This window comes from Cinclus cinclus, chromosome 11 (genome assembly GCF_963662255.1).
Source record: "Cinclus cinclus chromosome 11, bCinCin1.1, whole genome shotgun sequence".
NCBI classification, from domain to species: Eukaryota; Metazoa; Chordata; class Aves; order Passeriformes; family Cinclidae; genus Cinclus; species Cinclus cinclus.
Genome location: NC_085056.1, coordinates 23,370,882 through 23,390,977, shown reverse-complemented (window position 1 = coordinate 23,390,977; position 20,096 = coordinate 23,370,882). Strand labels below are relative to the sequence as shown.

Below are 20,096 nucleotides of genomic sequence, written 5' to 3'. Positions count from 1 at the left end.
TGCGAGATTCAAACAGCCAGAAGAGGAAGCGGAAGGCTCTGGCTCGCCCCATTTCCCCAGCAGAGTTTGGACGAGAAGGACGATCGCCGCCTCTGACCCATTCCTGCCTTCCCAGCGGCGGGAGCCATCCTCACTGCTGTCGGACCCTGCCCTGCTGCCTTCTCGCTGTAACCTGCCACCATCCAGCACTCTGCTGAGTCGGGACCCACACCGTGAGCGGAGGGCTCTCTCTCCATCTCTCTCTCCCACCTGGGACAGCGCTGCCATCACCCCCAGCCCTGCAGCTCTGCGGGACCTGCCCGTCCCCAGAGCCGGGAACTGCAGCTCAGGGAAAAGGTGCCTGCAGCCAGAAAGGGACTGGGACTGAGTTACTGTTCTGTTTGTGGGCAATTTCATAGCTGTTGTTGTTCTTGTTTGTCTTGTTAGATATACTAGTAAAGAACTGTTATTCCTACCCCCCATATCTTTGCCTGAGAGCTCCCTTAATTTCAAAATCATAATAATCTGTAGGAAGGAAGGATCATATTTTTCAGTCCAAAGGGAAGCTTCTGCTTTCCTTAGCAAACACCTCTCTTTCAAACCAGGACAAGTGGGAACTACCAGTGTGCAGCTCTCTTCAGAAGTAAGCTGTATTATGATGTCCTGTAGAGCAGAAAGAACTTCCTTTCTTTGAATTCAATGAAATTGCAGTAATGTGGGCAGGATTAGAGAAAAGCACCATTTCAAACTGGTAAGATCTGTTTAACAAAGCTACTTTAACTCAATGCACTGCATTTGCTTCCTCCAGTAATAATATAATGAACATCTCTGGTATGAAGTGTGTACAGCCTGGGCAGGAATGGGTCATGGCCTTGCTGTGCCCCAAGCACCTGATAGCCACTCAGGATGTGCCTGGAAAGGGGAACACAGGAGCAGAGGGTAGGGCAGCACCTTCCTGGAGGCAGTTTCCTGCTCAGGTGCCCTGTTCCATGTTGCCTGTTCCATGGTGCCCCCCATAGCACAGGAGCACGAGTGGGCAGTAGCCAGAGGCCCTTGAGACCAGCAGGACTCAGAAGGCCCCTGACTCCTGCCAGGGCGGCTCCACCCGAAGGCTCTGCAGGGCCCTCAGTGTTACAGCTGGCAGAAGGAATCATCCCTGGGCAGGGATACAGAATATCTGCAACCCTCGGAACCTCTGGTGGGTACCACCCCAAGGGATCAAGAGTGAACATTAATCTGACCATGGGCATCAAAATTCCAACAATCCTGCCTCATTGCTGTGAGATCTTTCTCTTGCCTTCCATACTAAGTGGCGTTTTTGTACTTGAATAGAAGAGACCCCAAAGAGCAGCACCACTCCTTTCTACTGCAATTCAATTGTTTGAAAATCACAGAACCAGTGTGGTTGGAAGATGCCTCAGAAGTCACTTGAGTCCAGCCTGTAACCAAGCGTTCTGTCACCCAACCCAGAGCACTGAGTGCCAGACCCAGATTTCCCCCTGGAGCTGCAGTGCAGGACCCGGCCCTTGAGCCCTTGGACCTCATGGCAGTGGCTTTGGCACATGCACCCAGCCTGGCGAGGGCCCTCAGCAGATCCCATTCCCACCCAACAGGTATCACCCCAATTAGCTGAGGGTAAACTCTGTGCCGTCCTCCAGACCATCCATGAAGGTGTTAGGACTGCTCCCAGCATGGATCCCAGGGGCATCCCATTCCCACCACTGGGCCCAGCCATCAAACAGTTCCCTTCCCAGCCAAGGATGACCCTGGCCAAGCTGAAGGCTGCAGCTTTTCCAGGAGTTGCCATGGGAGAGGGGCTCAAAGCCCCTGCAGAATTCCAGGGAGATACATCCCCAGCTTTTTTTTCCCTCATCCACCAGGAGGGGCACCTCAGTGTGGAAGAGGAGGTGGGCCAGACTGGCTTGGGCTGATCCCATGCTTAGCCTGTGGTTATTCCATGTGCCAAGTGCTCACGCTCAGGATGATCTGCTGGGCACCAAGGCAGGCTGACAGCTCTGTAATAATCAAACCTCCCTTGTACACACACTGGCCATTGGGTGTTGTTTACCTCAATTCACCCCAAGGAGGTTATTAAGGGAAAAGAAATGTCAGGTACTCTTCCTCAGAGAGGTGTTGTAAGAAACCATTTATTTCAAATTACAAAAACAGGGCTGTCTTTGGGGAAAAAAAAAAGAAATTTCTTCTATGAAGCAGCAGCAAAGTGGGAAATGAGGGAAACAGCCATATTTTAGCTGAACAGAACTAACACAGTAAAGCTGATGGAAAACCTAAAAACACAAAGGGAATTGGCTCATGCTCTGTTCCTGATTGGTATATGATCATTTCAGAGCTGCAAGTCCACAGCATTCGACAAAGCATAATGCAGAAACAATACTCATGTTTAAATATTAAAAATACCAAACCAGACTTAAGGAGATGATTTTTGATCCAACAGTCACAGGCTTCTATAAACGGTGTTGCCTGTTAGGCGAGTTCAGTATTTGGTCCCGGTTTTCTTCATACTTCTCTATCATTTTCTGCATGTCATGGTCAGCTCCAATAACCTTGGAAAGAAGAACACTGCAAATAACTGACACCATAAAACTTGGTTTCTTTTGAGCAGAACAGAACAGAACTCCCAGTGCAGCCAAACTGGGATACTCCTAGGGATCTGCCCAATCTGCTTTCTGCTGGGAATTTGGCATTCCCTGAAATGCTACACAGATGATCCTGCAAGCAACCCCAGTGAACAGCCCCTCAAATTCCACTGCAGAGATGGCAGACCCCACTTTAATGCCATACACTAACAGTTGTCATGTTTGTCAGAGGTTGTCCTTCTCCAAAGGCCATCAGAAATGCAGATTTATTTACTTTTACCACTAAACAATGCTCCTGTTATTTGGAAAGCACAATCTCCCACATGGCTAATTGGTTAAAATAATACTCACAAGTACTGGGCAGGAGACTTCAAACAGTGCACGTTTAATGAGCCACTCTTCATAGAGCTCGTGAATAGCTTCTAAATATTCCTAGAAAAGAGGCACTGGAATAACACAAATGCCTAGGGATGACACACACATTGCAATCTTTATCCATTTGGGAAGTAGTTAAGAGACACATATAAAAGCCTGCAACACGCACCTTCCGCTAACAAAAAAAAAAAAGCATCAGAAGGTTTTGAGAAAAATTAATTCCCAGTACAAAGTTTAACTCCAGGAAGACCTCAAAGACATAGCTTACAGGAGCACAGGGTTCTCAGCTCCTTTTAAGATCAAGCAACCACGAGTCTCTCCCACAGGTAAAATGTGGTTCAAGGTTTCACAGAGAAAAATACAACAAGGTAAGGACAAAAAGGGCAAGGTTGCAAAGAATATGTACAGGAGGCACTTCCTGTGACAATACATTTCTCTAAAATTCCCACTTCACTTTCTCGTAACTCAGTTTCCTCTAAAAGCTCTTTTGCCTGTCAGCTGTTTTTTTTTTCTTCACAGAGACCACTTTACATGGCTCATTCATAACTGCTCCCCTCCTCTTCAGCAGAGCTGCAAAATAACACAAGGGCTCTTCAAATTCATCACAGGAGGATTTATTCTCAAGGCAAAGTTTCACATGGCCCAAAATTTAGCTCTTTGCACAGGTCTTCAACTGACAATTGCTCCTCTTGAGCCACCTACCCAGAGCTGCAGAGGGAACTGCATTTCTGTCTGGTCAGGCTTCCTTAGAAGCCTTGGGGCATAGAGGGCCATGCTGTAAATTGGCACAGAAAGTCACTGTTCCACCCACCACAGTTTGTTTTATAAAGCAGATTCCCAAGCTCACGATTTTCGAGGAGTTGATTCTTTTCAGCCCCAGCAGAGACACTTTTCATGCACAATCCTGGTGAGAGCAGACAACAAAGTGCCCCCAGAAATCTCAGCACCTGCAAGCCCAGGAATCCGTGCTTCACCTGGGTGATTTTGTGCCATATAATGGTACAAAGGCAATTGACTTTTACATCCTGGAGAAGATTACCAGTTGATTAATACTGCACCTAAAGTCAGCTACAGTGCACTGACTACTACAGCAGAACACCTGGGAGAGTCAGTGTGCATGACAGATCATTTTTAAAAATAAATGAAAATTCAATATTCAGCGTTTAGTTTGCAGTGGGAACAGCTGCACCACACTTTGGCAATAGACTCGGGATACAGTTTTAGTATTTAGACTGAAATAATTCTGTTTTCAAAGTTCCTTGTTAGCACATATATCAGAGGAAGTCCTTACCAGGGGTATGACTTTTTCCTCTTCCCTGCATCGTGTCTTTAGCCTCTCATAACAAACTTTAGGCGATGTCTGCAAATAAACTGCAGGAACAAAAATTTTAATAGTTATGTTCAAGGATCAGCTTTAAAAGCAAAGAAACTCACTTCACAGACCATAGAAGGGAAGGATCCTGGCTTGAGTACCACCACTGGACCTCTGCTTTGGCACCAGCAGGAACCACCCACAAACCCAAGCTGCCTGATGGTGTTTACTTTTATAGTGAATAATGGGATTATTTATGAGCCAAGAAACAAGAATTATTTTTTTTCTCCCAGAAAGGACACCCACCAACAAACAGAGCCCTCTAGATCCATAAGGATGTTACCTATCAAATCAACTGAAACATCAGTGTTGTTCTGGATCCAGTCAAACCATTCACTTAGGACAGCATAATCCACCTCTGGCATTTTTCCACTGCACAAACACAAGAGGCATCGCTCACTGAGCAGCATACAGAGATCAACTCCAAACTCTCATTTTGTTCACCTGACCAGAATCCCTCCCCATTTACTCCAACATCTGTGAAAAGAAGGCCAACATTATGCCCACCCAAACTGAAGGCCACAAAACCCATTGTTTATAAAACAGAAAGACCAGGTCTTTTCCCTTTTTCTTTTTTTGAGTACTCAATGGTATTTATTGCTCAGGTTCTCTTTATCAGCATCAGTTCAAATCTGCCCCAGGGCATGTCACCAGAAAGGCTGGATTTACTGAGCAGCATCAACAATTCCTTACAGAAACCTCAGTAAAAGGCAGCAAAAATATAAGGTCAATGTGTCATTAAGTTTACTCCCACTGTAAGAAGTATTTCTTACAGGAGTAAGGAGTAGTGAAATATCCAATATGCTTAACTGGAACTCTGAACTCGGAGCACAGAACGTTGGAGACAAATATCTCAAAAGTTATCTCAGCAGCAATAATAAAGTATCTGACAACTCCAGTAAAAGGGAGTTACTGAGGACATGTTAAGAATAACATACTCTGTTTTTAGAAGTGTATCAATTTTCACTTATTACCATATTCCTGATTGTCAAATATTACTAATTTTACAGTGTCCTCTCTTCAAAACTGGTGACAGTAACACATACTCCCTAGTCTTTCCTAAACGCTTCTGCAGCAGAAATATCTTTAAAAAGATGGAGTTGGGAGGCTCCTGTGCTCTCCAGCTGAATGATTAAGACCAGTTACGCCATTTGAAATAGGACTGAAGAAAAATATTCCACCGATTTCTAAACCTGTCCCCTGGTAACTTGCTTTGACCACTGGCAAAACTGAGCAAAAGTAATAAAGACATTTCCCTAAATATGGAGAAAAGCAAAATCCCTGTCCCTGTTTGTACCACCTCGCCTCTTGGTCTACCACCCAGAAATGGGCTAACACTGGTCACTGCTGCTCTTCTAATACATCAATTCTGGGTAGCAGGGATCTACATCCGCCAAACTCTGATCGTGCTACTTTTCTCCAGGATAGATGGGGGAAGCAGGAAGGTTGGAAGAATCTGGAAGTAAGAAAAACTCCACTGTTCTTACCCTGAAAGACAGACACATGCAAGTCAATTCTGCATTGACCTACCCTGCAGACAACACACCTCTGCTTTCCCTGGGGAATCCTGGGAGGACTCTGGCTCAAGATACGTAAAGATCCAGGGAATAGAAAAGACACAAAATGGTGTTTACATTTCCTAAGTTTGCTGACATTTGGCACCTACCAAGTCATGGATTCAGAGGCATAGTAAACTGCAGTGCTTGCCTACAGCACACCCTGCACACTCATGTGCACACATTTAAAACCCACCCATCACAGCCAGATTGATTCGTTTTTTAATATGCCACAGAATAGCTACTCCCATACATTCCCCAGTTATTCCTTGTTTCATTTATGATCCTTTTACACATCCTTTTCTTTTGGCTTGCTGTTGGTACTATCAGCTGCCTCCTAGCTTGCTGTAGCAAAACAAAGCAAATCCTTTTTTCCAACATTTTAAAAAGTGCTGAAACCACAAAACATCTTAGGCGCCCTTAAAATTGTTGGTATTGTTACATTAATTCACAGAGTTTACACAAACAGATTTAGCCTCATAACTACTAAGTCTTTGAGAAAAAAGCATTTTGACTACAAGGAAAAAAGAAGTCAGTAACTAAAAATGAGGATATTCCAGGCCGCTTGCATTATGTGGACTGGGATGAATAATGTGAGTCTCTCCCCACTTACAAAGGCATTTCCGTGGCAGACAGCTGCTCACGCAGCATGGATGACACCTCGTGGCACAAACTGGGTTTGTCCTTCAAGGCCACTGAAAAACCCACTAAAACCCATCTGTCACACACATACACTCCTCGACAGAAGGAGCATTCCAAGCAAAGAAACAAACCCCTGATTCCTGCACTATTTCAGTTACCTTGGGGTGAGTGAGTTACACCTAGGACACATAATAGGTGATTCTTCTTTCTTTACTCACAGCCTACCAAGGCTCGCAGTCTATTGCGATCCTGTCAATCCTGATTCTGAGCAAGAGCACAGAACTTCAGTCCCTGCTTGCAAGAAATGCCAATCCTGGATGCCAGGCTGGATAACACTGCCCAGTTCTCTCCCTCCTGCAGTCTTACGCTTTATATTCTTGTGGGGTTTTTACCTGTTCAGCACGTGTTTGATTCAAGCAAGATTTGGGTATTCAGCTGGAGAGCAGATAACTTCAACAGATGGTGTCTAAATAATACTGAGTAATATAAATAAATATTCAGAAGCACTGCTGAAAAAGGTTTTCCAGAGCCTTACAGGAAGTGGGCAGCACATGCCATACCAAACATACTGCCACTCCAACACAGAACGGGCAGATTTCACAGGCCCCTTAAATGCACATTACCAAAGAAATTATCATTTGATTACAGATATATTTAAAATAATTAATCCAAGAAAGTCAAGCAGAAAATCACATCCCATACCTTCGATACAGGTTTTCCACAAAAATGTGTTTTGCACTGTGAATCGATCGCTCCATCATCCTTACAGGGGAAATCTGCAACAGAAAACTGGACTCTGTACGTTTTCATGCTCATTTCTTTTCACACTCATATGGCACATATGAAACACAGTTTTCAGATCTTGTGAGAAACAACCTTACTGGGAGGGTGGGAGCCACAAAACAGACAAGGACTCCTGTTCTTACTCTAATTTGTTACTCAGACACCAGTTCAAAACTAAGCGCTCAGCATTCAGCTGAGCACTGGAAGGTAACTCAGGGTACAAAAAGGCAGCAACCCACTTGGGATTTGCAGAACTATGGGAACTATTGCTCCCCAGATTGCTGCCCCATCCCATGCATTGCTGGGTCACAGCACAGGGCTGACATCAGACACATTCAATAAACGAAACAGGACTTTTAAAAGAAATAATTGCAGCTGACAGATCCAGCCCTGCATGTGTTCCACCAGCACTTCATGCTGGAGCAGGGAGATCATCTGATACTCTTGGGCCTGCAGAGCAACTTCTCACCCAGGTTTCTGCACATTAACAAAGCACAAATGGCTCCAACAAGGCTCAAATAACAAAAAGGCTCTGACTGAAATACAGGGAAATCCTCAGGAATTCTTGAATGAACTTCTGCTCCAACAGAACAGGATTTCTACTGTCTTGGAAAAACACCTCTCCCAAAAACCTAATGATTATATATGCCACTTTCAGATTTGGCACTGCTAAAAGTTTGCCCCAACGCAAACTCAGAAAACGGAACGTAAGAACATTCAGTAAAATATAAGCTTGGCATCTAAGACCAGGTTTTGTAATCAGGGAATGGAAGACAGCATAGAATGAAACAAAAGGTGTTGGAAAGAGAAAAGAATGAAGAAATCTTGATAAAAAAGTAGGATGTGATATTTTATATTTTAAAAAAAAATAATAAAATTACAAGGAGAAAAAGGATGTAAACCTGAAAAAGGAATAGAAAATAGAAGTATTTTGTATATACAAAAGCAGCAATGGCCATATTTGTACTAGACAGCACGGAGCAGTACTATGAGTTCTAACATGAGATTACTTGGTGTTTGCCAAAGATTTGAAATAATGAAATTACAGACAAGTTCACGGCCACAAAATGAGGAAGAGATTTGTGCAAGCCTAGCTCTGGGGGGTGTGCCCAACCAGCAGGATCGGTTTGGGGAAGTTGTGAGCAGGCAGGAGGCAGAGGTTTTATCCCCAGAGCACACGCAGGGGACACCAATGTCTGCACCACACAAGTTCCTACTTGCTGCAAGAACAAAGGATGAACACACACAGCATCCTAACTCTTGCATACAAGGTTAAAAGGATTTAGCACTCATAACCACATCTAATTACTCTCAAAATTAAAAGAGGTTTCCTTACCATGGGCCTTGTGTGCTGCTCCAGCATGGTCAGCTGGACATAGCTCTGCAGAGTTATCCCCCACCTTGAAGCATCCTGGTACATTAAGCCCTGGGGTCAGAGATAGAAGCAGGACAGATGAGCATTTGTTAGGACAAACACTTCTTAAGAAGTTGGGTATTAGGAAGCTTTTGCCCTACAACAGCATTGCTCTAAGTGCACTAAAACATCAGGTTTGACAAGTGATCATTTGCTCTCCACAATGGAGACGAAGAATTATGGCCCTGTACCTACAGAGTGGGAGGCTGCCTGAAGTCAGCAGGAATTAGTTACTCTGCACATGGAACAGCTGGAACCAAGTAATAACAAAAAACCTATCTACTACTCAGTTTTTGTGCATTGACAGACTCTCAGTACACCCAGTGCATCCAGAAATCATCCAGGGTTCTAAGTATGGTCTGGGCCTCAGAAAACACAGGCAGCTGTTCTTCCCAAAGGATCCTCACAGCAGCTCTCAGGTAGCTGTTCCACTTTCTAATTGCTACAATTCCACACACACACATAGAACTTACAAGCAACAATCCATCCTGCACAGCAGAGAAAGGCTCTCACTCAAAATAAAACATCATTCAGTGTCTGTTCGCTGAGGTGACAAGTTTTAAGGCAGCAGCACAGCTTCACACCACAGGTCTGACCTCCTCCTCTCCATTCCAAGATCAGACTTTCCCAGTGTTCCAAGGCCGCTCTGGTGTTGTGCAACACGAGCCCCACCCTTTCACCAACAATCCCAAAGGCATCAGCAACCCCCAGGAAGGGCAATTTACTGGTCCAGAGGGTCTGTGCTAACCAGCACGGTATTTGACACATGGTAGGGAAAGTATGGTTTGGGGTGTGTCCACACCACAGACTGCAGAGCCCGAGCACAGAGTCCTGCCTCTACCACCATGGGGTCTGTGCAGAGGGCCTGAGTCCCAAGCACAGCACTGACAGCAGGGACCTCTTCCAGCAGCCCAGCAGCTGGGACCCAGGGACATCCCTGGGGTGGAACACTTCCAAGAAGCCTTGGCCACCCAAAAGCCAACACAAGCCCTCAATACCTCGCTGGGTTGAATTTTCCTTATCTGCAGCAGCCACGGGATCACAGATTCTTACAGTGTTAAGGGGTTGGAAGGGACCATAAAAGATCATCCAGTGCCACCCCTGCCATGGGCAGGGACTGCCACACTCAGGGCTCACCTTGCTGGGAATTGCTTTAACTCACACCCCGCTGGACACCCAGTCCTTGACAAAACCACATTTTATATGCAATCTTTCTACTACATGCATGTCTTAATTGCAGTAGAAGCGCTTTTTCTGTGTGGAGCTTTAGTTTTTGCTGTGTAAGATTTGGATCACACCTCATGCAGCAGTTTTGCTGGCTGATAAAAAGCCATCACACATGTCTTGCTAGAAGAATAACCGCTGTAACTGCAGAAATAATTTCTGCCCCTTACCAGGATATTATGACCTTGAACATTCCTCCACTTGCTCAAGGGTTCCTTCAAAACCTGGTTAAAAAGAATTACTCCATGTTAAACACATCCTAGAGTCAAAATACTTAATGTGATCCTACAAATGTACAACTATTTTTAAGGAATACTTCTGTAGTAAATCACAGTATTCAGGACTTGTATTGGAAAGCTCATCCTTAAAATCCAGCACTGAATTCTGTGACACAACAGGTAATAATGAGCATTGCTAAAAATAGAAAAATGCCAATATCCAACGTCCTCTTAGCACTTTTAAACACTGATTCGATAAGCCCACCCCCTCACAAATTAATTCCTCAGAAAGTAACACCCGCCAACAAAGGAAGAGGATCAGATGGCTACCACATTCATGTTCATTTTATTTTTGTGTTCTAACAAAATGTATTCAAATATTTTATAAAATGAATCAGAAAAGCTTCTACACTGAATAGATAGAATCACGAGAGATCTGTCTGGTTCAAACAGGGTCTAAATCTGCAATAATACTGTACAGTCAGGCCTAGGAGAATCTCATCAGCCTGAACACTTAAGCAGCTACTTAAAAATGCTGCACTGTATGCAAATTAAAGTCTGTTATCCTTTGGATTAACAGTTAAGTACTTCATAAGGACAATTCCTGTTAAATTCCCAAATAACATCTGGCAAGCTAGCATTTCTAGGAGGACTCCTAAAACTTATTACCAAATGTGTTACCAGGTCTGCTGGGGAAACCATTAATAGCTGTTGTACAAAATCAACTGTTCGCTGAGGCTTGACCTTGATTTTGTTTAAAATACAAGCCTGCCCTTCCCCTCACCTGGTTCTAAGCAACATGAAATCAAATACCCCATCAGTCTAAGAAATCTCCTGAAACAGTTCTGACAGGCTTTCCTTCTTTTAAAAAAGCCATCTATTCTCTGGGACCTCTGTTACAGGACATGGGTATTGTTACATAACAATTCTTTGCTTTGCTTTTACCGGACCCATCTAAGATTTCAGTGACATGAAATGGCAAACGGGCAAGTCCAAACGTGCCCATGCTCTGCAGGTTGCTGTTATTTTATAAAGGTACAAACTTCGATTCACAGGTTTTACTGGTATCTTGGCATCCACTACATACCACACGTGATCTACATTTCTCTGCTGCAATTTGACTGTAAAAAGTTGGGGTGGTGCCCCAGCAAGCCCCTGGCTCAGCCCCTGATGCTCCCTCCTCACACACCCAAGGACATGCTGTCTAAGACAATCAGCTGCTCAGGTAGGGAAATAAGGACAAAGAAATGCACACCCAGTACCTCAATGCTGGTAGTTTGTGCAAAATAATCCAGGCATGTTGTTTTTCCACTTGCAATGTTGCCCTCGATACAGATCTGGTGAAAAACAGAGTCACTACGAGACCCACACCGGGCAGAGCAGTGAACAGCGTGTTAGAAATGCACCCTGCCCATTCCAACGTGCCAGCTCCGTGCTGGGAAGAGAAGATTTCATGGGAAGGCACTGAGGATCCATTTGGATGGTGTCATTCTCCCAGACCACCACTTTTTCCCTCCCTGCTACCCGCACAGCCAGGCCCTGCCCTGCTTCTTCCAGCTTCCTTTCCCTCCCTCCCCAGGGCCCCAGGGGGTTCCAGACGGTCACCTGCTGCTCCTCACTCTGCCACAACCCACCCCAGAGACCTGACTCCCAACCTAAAATAAGTGCCAGTTGAAATAAGCATTTCAGCATCCGTTATATAGACAGCTGAAACCTTAAGAGGGTCACGCTTTTATTTTCAGAAACCTAAATAACTAAAATAAACTTAAGAGAATTTTTTTCAACTGTCTTGAAATAACTTGGAGCCCAGGGGGGTTACAGAAGGCTCCACATGCAACACTGAACCCAAACTGCCACCTGTCTTGACAGAAGCCCTCACAATTTTTGCATAGACCTCTCACAGTTTTATTACAACTTTTCAGCGTAGCCTTGCACAGAGCATGACCCAGTAACAGACCCAGCACTACACAGTGACACAGCTATGGCCTACAGCTGCCAATACACACGCACTCAAATTATAATGGAATTACAATCAAAGAGGCTGCACTTTTTGTTTTCTGAACAAAATGCAAATACTTACAGTTCTCTTTCTAGCATCCTTTTTTATCAGACGCTTATCTAGAATGGAAATAAGCAACAGTTAAAATCAAAGCGGTCTTCATAACTTAGTTATTCTGAGCCTCTTAATGCGAGACCCTCCGGGACATTTTTAGGTTGCCTCTGGCTTCATATGACTATTTTCTAAATTATCGACCATCAGGGTTTTAGGTAATTATTGGGTCATGTAACAGACGCATTGCAGCACTGACACAAGATTCAGCTGAAGTTGTCCACGGTCCCTGACACTGCCAAGAGTGCAACAATGAGCGCTCACGCTTCCACCGGATTTCTGCTACGTCTGCTGCTCCTCAGTGGGTTTGCACAGGGGAAAAATGAATTTTGGAAGGACCAGAATTGGAGCAGCCCACACTGGCCTCACAGTCCGGCGGGGAAAGGGTGAGGATTACAGAGCAGCTCCCAAACAAGCACCTTACGCTTCAACAAACGCAGTAAGAAACCTGCCCAAGCGCAAGCTGACATTAGACCCTTCACCCAGCCCAGCACGGCAGGAAGGCAGGGAAGGGAAGGGCTCGGCAGTGACACCCGGTCAGAGCTCCAGTCTGACCCCGCTCCTGCTCCCCCAAAGCCACTCCAGGGTCTGACCCCGAGCCCGGGTCTCATCCCCATCCCGCTCCCGCTGTCCCGGAGCCGCTCTCGGGTTACCCCCGCTCCCGCTGTCCCGCAGCCGCTCCAGAGCGTCCCGAGGGCCGGCGCAGAGCCGAAGCCGAGCCCAGGGGCGGCCACCCGGCCCGGCCCGGCCCGTCCCCGCGGTGCCGCCCCGCACTTACGGCCGGCAGCGGCGGCGGCGCGAGGCGGGTGCGCTGAGGGGCCCGGGCCGGCACCGCCCGCGCCCCGCCGGGCCCGCGCCCAGGCCGCGCCCCGCCGCCACATAGCCCATCCCCGCCGCCGCCCGGAGCCGCGCCGGACCCGCTCCGGCCCGCCCCGGTCCTTCCGCCGCCGAGCCATCGCTTCCTCCCCTCGGCGCTCGGAGGCGGGGCCGCTGTAGGCGCTGAACCGGCCTCGCCAGCACCTATGGCGTCGGTCCCGGCATCTCCCCGGCTCCCGACGCCGTCCCGGGGTCCCGGTCCCGCCGCGCACCGCCGGGGCCGCCCGGCCGCCAGGCCGAGGGTGGAGGTGGACCAGGCCTTCCTCCGCTCGCCGCGGGGCTTTCTGAAGATCGCCCGCACGGTACGGCCGGGGGCGGCCCCGGGGCCCGCGGGCAGGGCCCGGGCCGGCGCTGACCCACCCCCGTCCCCTCCTGTCCCGCAGCTGGTGGCGCTGGCCGCCTTCCTCTGCTTCATGGCGTCGGGGGCGCGCGAGGCCTACGCGGCGCTGGCCGGCATGGAGGTGGTGACCAATGCCCTGTTCCTGCTGCTCTACCTTGTGAAGCTCGACGCTCGGATTCGGTTCCTCTATTGGCCGCTGGCTGTGAGTACCCGTGAGCTCCGAGTACCAGTGTCCCCTGGCTATGGGTACCAGTGTCCCCTGGCTATGGGTACCAGTGTCCCCTGGCTATGGGTACCAACGTTCCCTGGCTGTCGTGGCCACTGGGTGAACAGGAAGGATCACCTGTCCCAGGGGACATTGTCAGCTGGCTCAGTGATGGTTTCTGTACAGGTGAGGCAAGCCCCAGTGTCCTGTACAGGTTGAGGCAGTTTTTCCTAGGAGCGTTCTGTTCCATCAGTTCCTGGATGGCTGTGCTGGATCCGATCACAGCCCCTCCCAGCACGGGCACTGTTTGCCTTGCAGTGTAACACCTTCACATCACAAATTAGTCGCACAATTTCACTCAAATACTAACAAGTTCTCTTCTTACCTCCCATTTGTACAAATACACTCCCAGTGTATTTGCTGCTTCAGTCTCTCAGGTGTAACCAAGTTGCAAAAATTTGACACAGAAACAACAGAAGAAAGGTAAAATGAGGAAGTTTTACTATAAATGCTCTTTTTACCATCAAACCACTGGGTGTCAGTGCCCTCGCACACAGATATTGCTGTATCTCTGTTTTCATGGCACTCCAGCCGTTTTTAACCATCCCTTCTGTGTTGGGAACTCTCCAGGTTATCCTTCAGGCCTGCATTGCAGAATTAAATATTTTGCTTCCACTGGCTGTTTCAGGATGTTTTGAACTCGGTGCTTGCAGCATTGTTGCTCCTCGTTGTGTCCTTGTGTGCAATAATAATCAAGACCAACAAAGGGACATTGGCTGGAGGAGTAAGTAGGAACATTATTAATGAATTTCAGTTCTTAAAGTGCAGTGATTTGAGCCTCTTGGTACTCGCATTGTGGTAGGACCATGCAAACTGTCTTGGGAGAACACTCTCAGTAGTAGCAAATGATACATTCAGTGTATCTCGCTAAAAGAAATTAATCCTCAAGTCACTGGTAATTTAAAGATGTTACAAGACTTGGCATTATGGCAGAGAAGTACTGAAACACTGAAAATTTCTAGAGTTTTTAAGTAACCGATGTTTTCTACCATAGCCTGAAATCCTAGGTGGGAGAAACCCTAGCTCTATTAGGATTATCCAGTTTGGTTACACTACTTGAGAAAAAATGTCAACAGTCCTGCTAAAAACAGTTTAAACTTTTTAACATACACACTGGTACTTCCCTCCTGGTGTGTACATTGTTTTTTCTGACACAAACTGAGGAATTATGTCAGTTGAAAAGAGGTTTTGTTCATAGTATGATTGTAAGAATTTCGTGTTCTTAAGATGAAACCAGTTTATTAGTTGAGTAAGTGCTATTTTTAATTCAAATGGCAACTAATGTAATTAACCTTAATAAAAAATAAGGAGGGGAAGAAGCCCCTCAGTTTTGGAAGAGTCTAGAAGTACAAGGTAAGCTGAAATGTGACAAACAGCCAAAAGAAACCTAAAAGGTGCCACAGAGGTCTTTCAAACTCAGCTTAGGAGATGATGAGGGGGAAAACTAATGGCTTCACTGTCAATGGCACCCGAAGCAAAAAGGAGACTTGCTGATAGTGTGACTGTGCTGGAACAGAATTTATATTTTGAGTTGTGAAGTGCACCGAAATTAAAGGTGGGAACAGGCAGGAGAGTGAGCAGGTAGAGTGCACAAGTTTGGGTGGCACATGTGACATCTTCAGTGCTGGGAGGGACAGAATCACCCCCAGCCTGTTCTCCTGAGGCACAAACTGCCTTGAGCTGTGCTCTCCCAGGAGCTCTCCTGAGAGTAACTCTCCTGATCAGGTAATTCAGTGTTTGCATAAAAAAACCCTTAGTGCATGTGGGATGGGGCTGAAGGGCAGGAGCTGAGTGAGTTAACTCAGTGGCTCTTCTGCAAACACATTTTTCTGTTTACCTGCCCGAGGTAGTCTGGTTTTTATTTAGTACGTGTTCTTCAGTTTGGAATGTGTTTCCCATTCAGAGCTTCAGAGGAGAAGAGAATTTTCCTGCTGGGCTTGTTTCTACCAATACTGACTTTTCTCAGGGCCAGCAGTCCCATTAATTAAGCAACCTTTAAAGGGACAGAGGGCTTTCATTTAGGATAAAAGCATTGCCTGGCATAATGCAGCATTAGCTTAGCTTTCAAGGAGAGCACCACACTATCTCCAAGGCCTGACACAAACATCAAACAGAGCAGGCTGCAGCTCTCTGAAAGGCTGATGGGATGAAAATGTGGGTGTTATTTAATTTATCAGCTGTCTCAAATCACACACGTTTTCAAGGCCAGCATCAAGTTAGGAAGATGTGTTTACAGCTACCTTGATGAGTCACTACAGTAAAAGCTTGAGACTGATTGGAGGAACTAATTTTATGGTAATTTTTGTAGGTGTTGGGTCTTACATTGCTTGCTCTCTACCTTGTCGACGTCATTCTTCTTTGGAAGAAGATTAGCCTTGATAAAGCAAGAGGAGGGAGTGCTCCTGCCAAATAAGATTGGCGTGTTAGTGAAAGAATGAGTTCTCCATTCTGTTTACCCACTCTCTTTTAAAGAATTTGTATTTTCACATGCTCAGTTTTAAATTTCCTGTGCACTGATGTTTCTGCAAGTATCATTCATAAGGTTTCATACTGTTCCAAATGCAGTTTCAGCGTTGCAATTTCACCAGTTAAAGCTGCAGAGAAAATTCATGTTTTTCTAAACTGAATTACGTTTTTACTGTATGAAAATAATTTTCATGGTTGTCTTGTTTAATAAAAAAAATACAAACGGGTTTAAGTGCATTATTTAATCTTATTTATTTTCTAAGTGTAAAAAAAGTACATTAGAGTAAACGTACATTTTAAAGTGAAGTAAAAATGTAATGAGCCAGTAAGCCATCCTTCGGAAAGATTTTCCTGTGCCGTGTGAGTTGCATGTTAAAGCATTCGCCGAGGCATTTGGATGCTGAAATTTCGGCCTCGAGCGGGGTTTGGCCTCCAGCAGCCCCTTGCAGCCCCGAGCGCCCTGCGGTTCCGTGCTTTCCGTTCGCAGGGGCAGGGACGAGAATCCCCGGCTCCGTCCCTGCTGTCGGTGCAGCAGCACAGCCCAGGGCCGGGCCGAGGGGGCAGCCCGGCTCCATTGTCCCCGTCCCGGGGCTGGGGGCGCCCGCTGAGGCCGTCCGCTACAGCTGGGGATGCTGAAACTTTTTTTGTACGTTTCCGCAGTGTCACGATTTCCGCTTCCCTCCTTCAAAGAAAAAAAAAAAAAAATCCACGGCCAACCCCCCAGCCTGAGCCCGGCTCGAGCCCTGCTCAGGCCGAGCCCCAGCCCAGCCCCAGCTCAGCCCAGCCCAGCCCAGCCCAGCCTCAGCTCAGGCCGAGTCCCAGCCCACCCCTCCCGCCGCCGCCGCCGCCATGGAGGACCCCGAGTCCGAGGGAGCCGCACCACCGCCCGGGCTGAGCTCGCTGCTCCCCCCCCGGGAGTTCCTGCGCTCTCGCAAGGGGCAGCTGCTGCTCGCAGAGTCGGTAAGGACGGGACACCGGGGCCGGGGGCTGCGGGAGCCAGCCCCGGGCAGCGGGGACCCGAGAGGGCTCCGCCGGACCGACCTGCCCCGGGCCGCTCCGTGTGCGGCTGAGGGGAGAGGGGGAGCAGCGACCGAGGGGAAACTGGGGAACAGCGATCGAGGGGAAAATTGGGGAACAGCGATCGAGGGGAAAATTGGGGAACAGCGATCGAGGGGAAAAGTGGGGAACAGCGACCGATGGGAAAATTGGGGAACAGCGATCGAGGGGAAAAGTGGGGAACAGCGACCGATGGGAAAATTGGGCAACAGCGACCGATGGGAAAATTGGGCAACAGCCAACGAGGGGAAAATTGGGGAACAGCGACCGAGGGGAAAATTGGGGAACGGCGACCGAGGGGAAAACTGGGCAACAGCGACCGAGGGGAAAATTGGGGAACAGCGACCGAGGGGAAAATTGGGGAACAGCCGCACCGGAGTGGGGAACGTAATGGATTTAGTGTGATTCAGGCAAAGCACGTTAGAGACCAGAAGTTGTCACGTTAGACTTTCAGTGCCTTAAGTGTGTTTCGCTATCGGCAGCCCCTTTTCGGTAAAAAAGCGCTTTGATTGCGTTTTAAGCTGTTTGCGGTGTGGATCCAGTCACCACTACGGCTGCAGTCTGCATTATCGGCTGGTGCCAGCTTGGGGGGCAGGCTGTCCTGAGAGTGTCAGGAAAGACTACTCATGGATTTATGATGTGTGGAATCAGCCTGTGCATCGCGGTCACTCAGCTGCTGTCCGGAGCCCTGCTCGTCCCTGGCCCTCGGAGGGATGCTGTGGAGCCCTTGGGCTGGAGAGCTGCCCAGAGGGAAATGCCCTGGGGTGCTGAGACAGCAGCTGGACACCAGCCCTGGTGGGCACAAGGGCAGGGACACCTGGCCTGGATCAGCAGTAGTGTGGCAGCAGGACCAGGGCAGGGACTGTGGTGTGAGACTTTCTGGAATTTTACCTGGGGAGGCTTAAAACCTGACGGCTGAAACAGTGTCCGTGTGATGGGGAAGGAGATGGCTCACCCCGTGGGGAGTGGGTATTTCACACCAAAATTTAGCTTCTGAGTAGGAAGCTCATTGATTGAAATTAGATGTTCAGCATCATTTTTGCTAGGAAAAATGATAAATTCAAACACGAATGGAATGTTTGTTTACTGGAGTTTTGGCAGCAGATAGTCAAATATCAGGACAGCCCAAACTAGCAGTCAGGTCCATGGAGTGCTGTTCAGATGTGCAAGGCATCTCTGGCTATCCACTATGCTAGGTCAGGGAAGGAAACAAGGATATTCCAGGAAAAGAAAGATAAGGAACAGGCAGAAGGAGGCAGAATTGTCTGGGACCAGCTGCTGGGGACCAGCTCTGAGAGTTTGTGAAGCTGCAGGCACTGCCCTGTGGCAGAGAGGCAGGGAACAGCCAGCTGTGAGGCTGGCTTTGAGAGGAAAATCATTCACTCAGGAGGTCAGGATGACTTCTGTGGTGGGGAGAGCCTCGGGCTGGGTAGCAGCAGGCCACAGGCTTTATGAGCTCCACCAAAAAAAATGCCAGCTACCCCATCCCTCCTCCAGGTACCCCATCACTCACACAGCTTCTGTAGTATACAAAAACACACATTTAGAAGATAGCAGAGCCCAGCTAACCTGGCTCCTTTGGCACGTATTTTTGTTACCTACTATAACACGCACTGAAATTTCCTCTACAGGCTTGTGGCCACTAAATGATGGCTTTCAGACAGCCTGCCTTTTTAAGATCTAGAATGATGACATATTGGAAGAACATGTTCTGGTCACGGGATCAGACTCACCCTTTTGTTGTCATAGAGAAGTACTGATGATGCCTCCTTGGAGTAATAAAAGCTGCTCTGTCTCGACAAAACAGGGATTTATCCTTTGTAAGGCCACTCGGGGCTTCCCAAGGGCTTGGCTGGCTGAAAGCAGCTCTAAAATCCCATCTGCCGAGAGCTTTCCTTGTGCTCCTTGCAGGCCAAGCCCACGTGCTCAGGACATGGTTTCCTGGCAGACAAGAGGCAGCAGTAGTTTCTCTGCAGTTGTCTCAGCTTTGCCAGAAGAAACCCTTGAAGATAACACAGGCCCCAGAGTAAATGCAGCCTCTGTACAGTTAGAGAAATGCAGTGCCAAATAATTGAAGATGAGTCCAAGTTAAATCTGTCATGGTTTAAATGTGTGCTTCATCTTTAGCTTTGCATTTCTCATCTTGAATGTTTAACTTTTCCTCTGACAAAGTGCTAATGTGGGGTGCGGTTGGGTTCTGCATAAATGTATGGAAGTGATACTCATGGCTACACATTTTGAACAGTGCCTTTTGTTCAGAAGCAAAGTGGGGTCCTCATTGCTCTTACAAATGCCACATCATTCAGCAGCTTGGCAGTTGCCCAGAAACGCACTTTATTTCTGCAGCTCTCAAGCCATTTTTGAAAATAACATTTCGACACGGAGGATCTTTAGGATGTTCAGGTGTGATTTGCTCTGGTGCAGTACCCATGTAAACTGGGCATCCTGGTGCTTCCCCTAGAACAGGTCAGGCTGGTGATGGAGCTGATTACTGCTAGAGGCTTAATTATAATCTCAAATTTTATTCAGATAAGGAAGTTATCCTCTCCCCATCCCCTACTCCTTTTTCTTTTGATCTCCACAGAATCACAGAACGGTTGAGGTTGTATGGGACCTCTGGGGAGCATCCAGTCCACCTCCCCACTAACCTGCCTGATGAATTTTTTATTCCACCTGGGACAGCTGTAAAGCCAGAAAGAAGCAGTAGCATCAAACACATTTATAAGCTTCACTGTCTCTCCTAGTCCTGTTTATTCTCACTGCCTTGCTCCCTCCGTTTTCTAATCGCCATTTTTAATCTTACAGGTTAATCTTCTTTCCTTT

General features: G+C 47.4%; 2 protein-coding genes across 2 annotated transcripts; one reads left to right on the top strand and one right to left on the bottom strand.

Annotated features, from left to right (window-relative positions):
* Positions 1-2,196: 2,196 nt before the first annotated feature.
* LOC134048178 (thymidine kinase 2, mitochondrial-like) lies at positions 2,197-13,185 on the bottom strand. Its single transcript, XM_062499779.1, has 10 exons — positions 13,049-13,185; positions 12,241-12,278; positions 11,423-11,497; positions 10,113-10,166; positions 8,641-8,730; positions 7,224-7,297; positions 4,607-4,695; positions 4,243-4,322; positions 2,928-3,008; positions 2,197-2,543 (listed from the first exon to the last, which is right to left on the bottom strand). Exons 1-10 carry the CDS (start codon positions 13,149-13,151, stop codon positions 2,445-2,447), a joined length of 783 nt encoding a protein of 260 aa, XP_062355763.1. The 5' UTR covers positions 13,152-13,185; the 3' UTR covers positions 2,197-2,444.
* Positions 13,186-13,268: 83 nt separating this feature from the next.
* On the top strand, positions 13,269-16,401 carry LOC134048173 (chemokine-like factor; the record flags this gene model as incomplete). The annotated part of the gene is made up of 4 exons (XM_062499773.1): positions 13,269-13,448; positions 13,530-13,688; positions 14,380-14,475; positions 16,060-16,401. Coding segments are annotated over 4 exons (540 nt in total), but the record flags the coding sequence as incomplete, so codon positions are not given.
* Between the last annotated feature and the right edge of the window lie 3,695 nt (positions 16,402-20,096).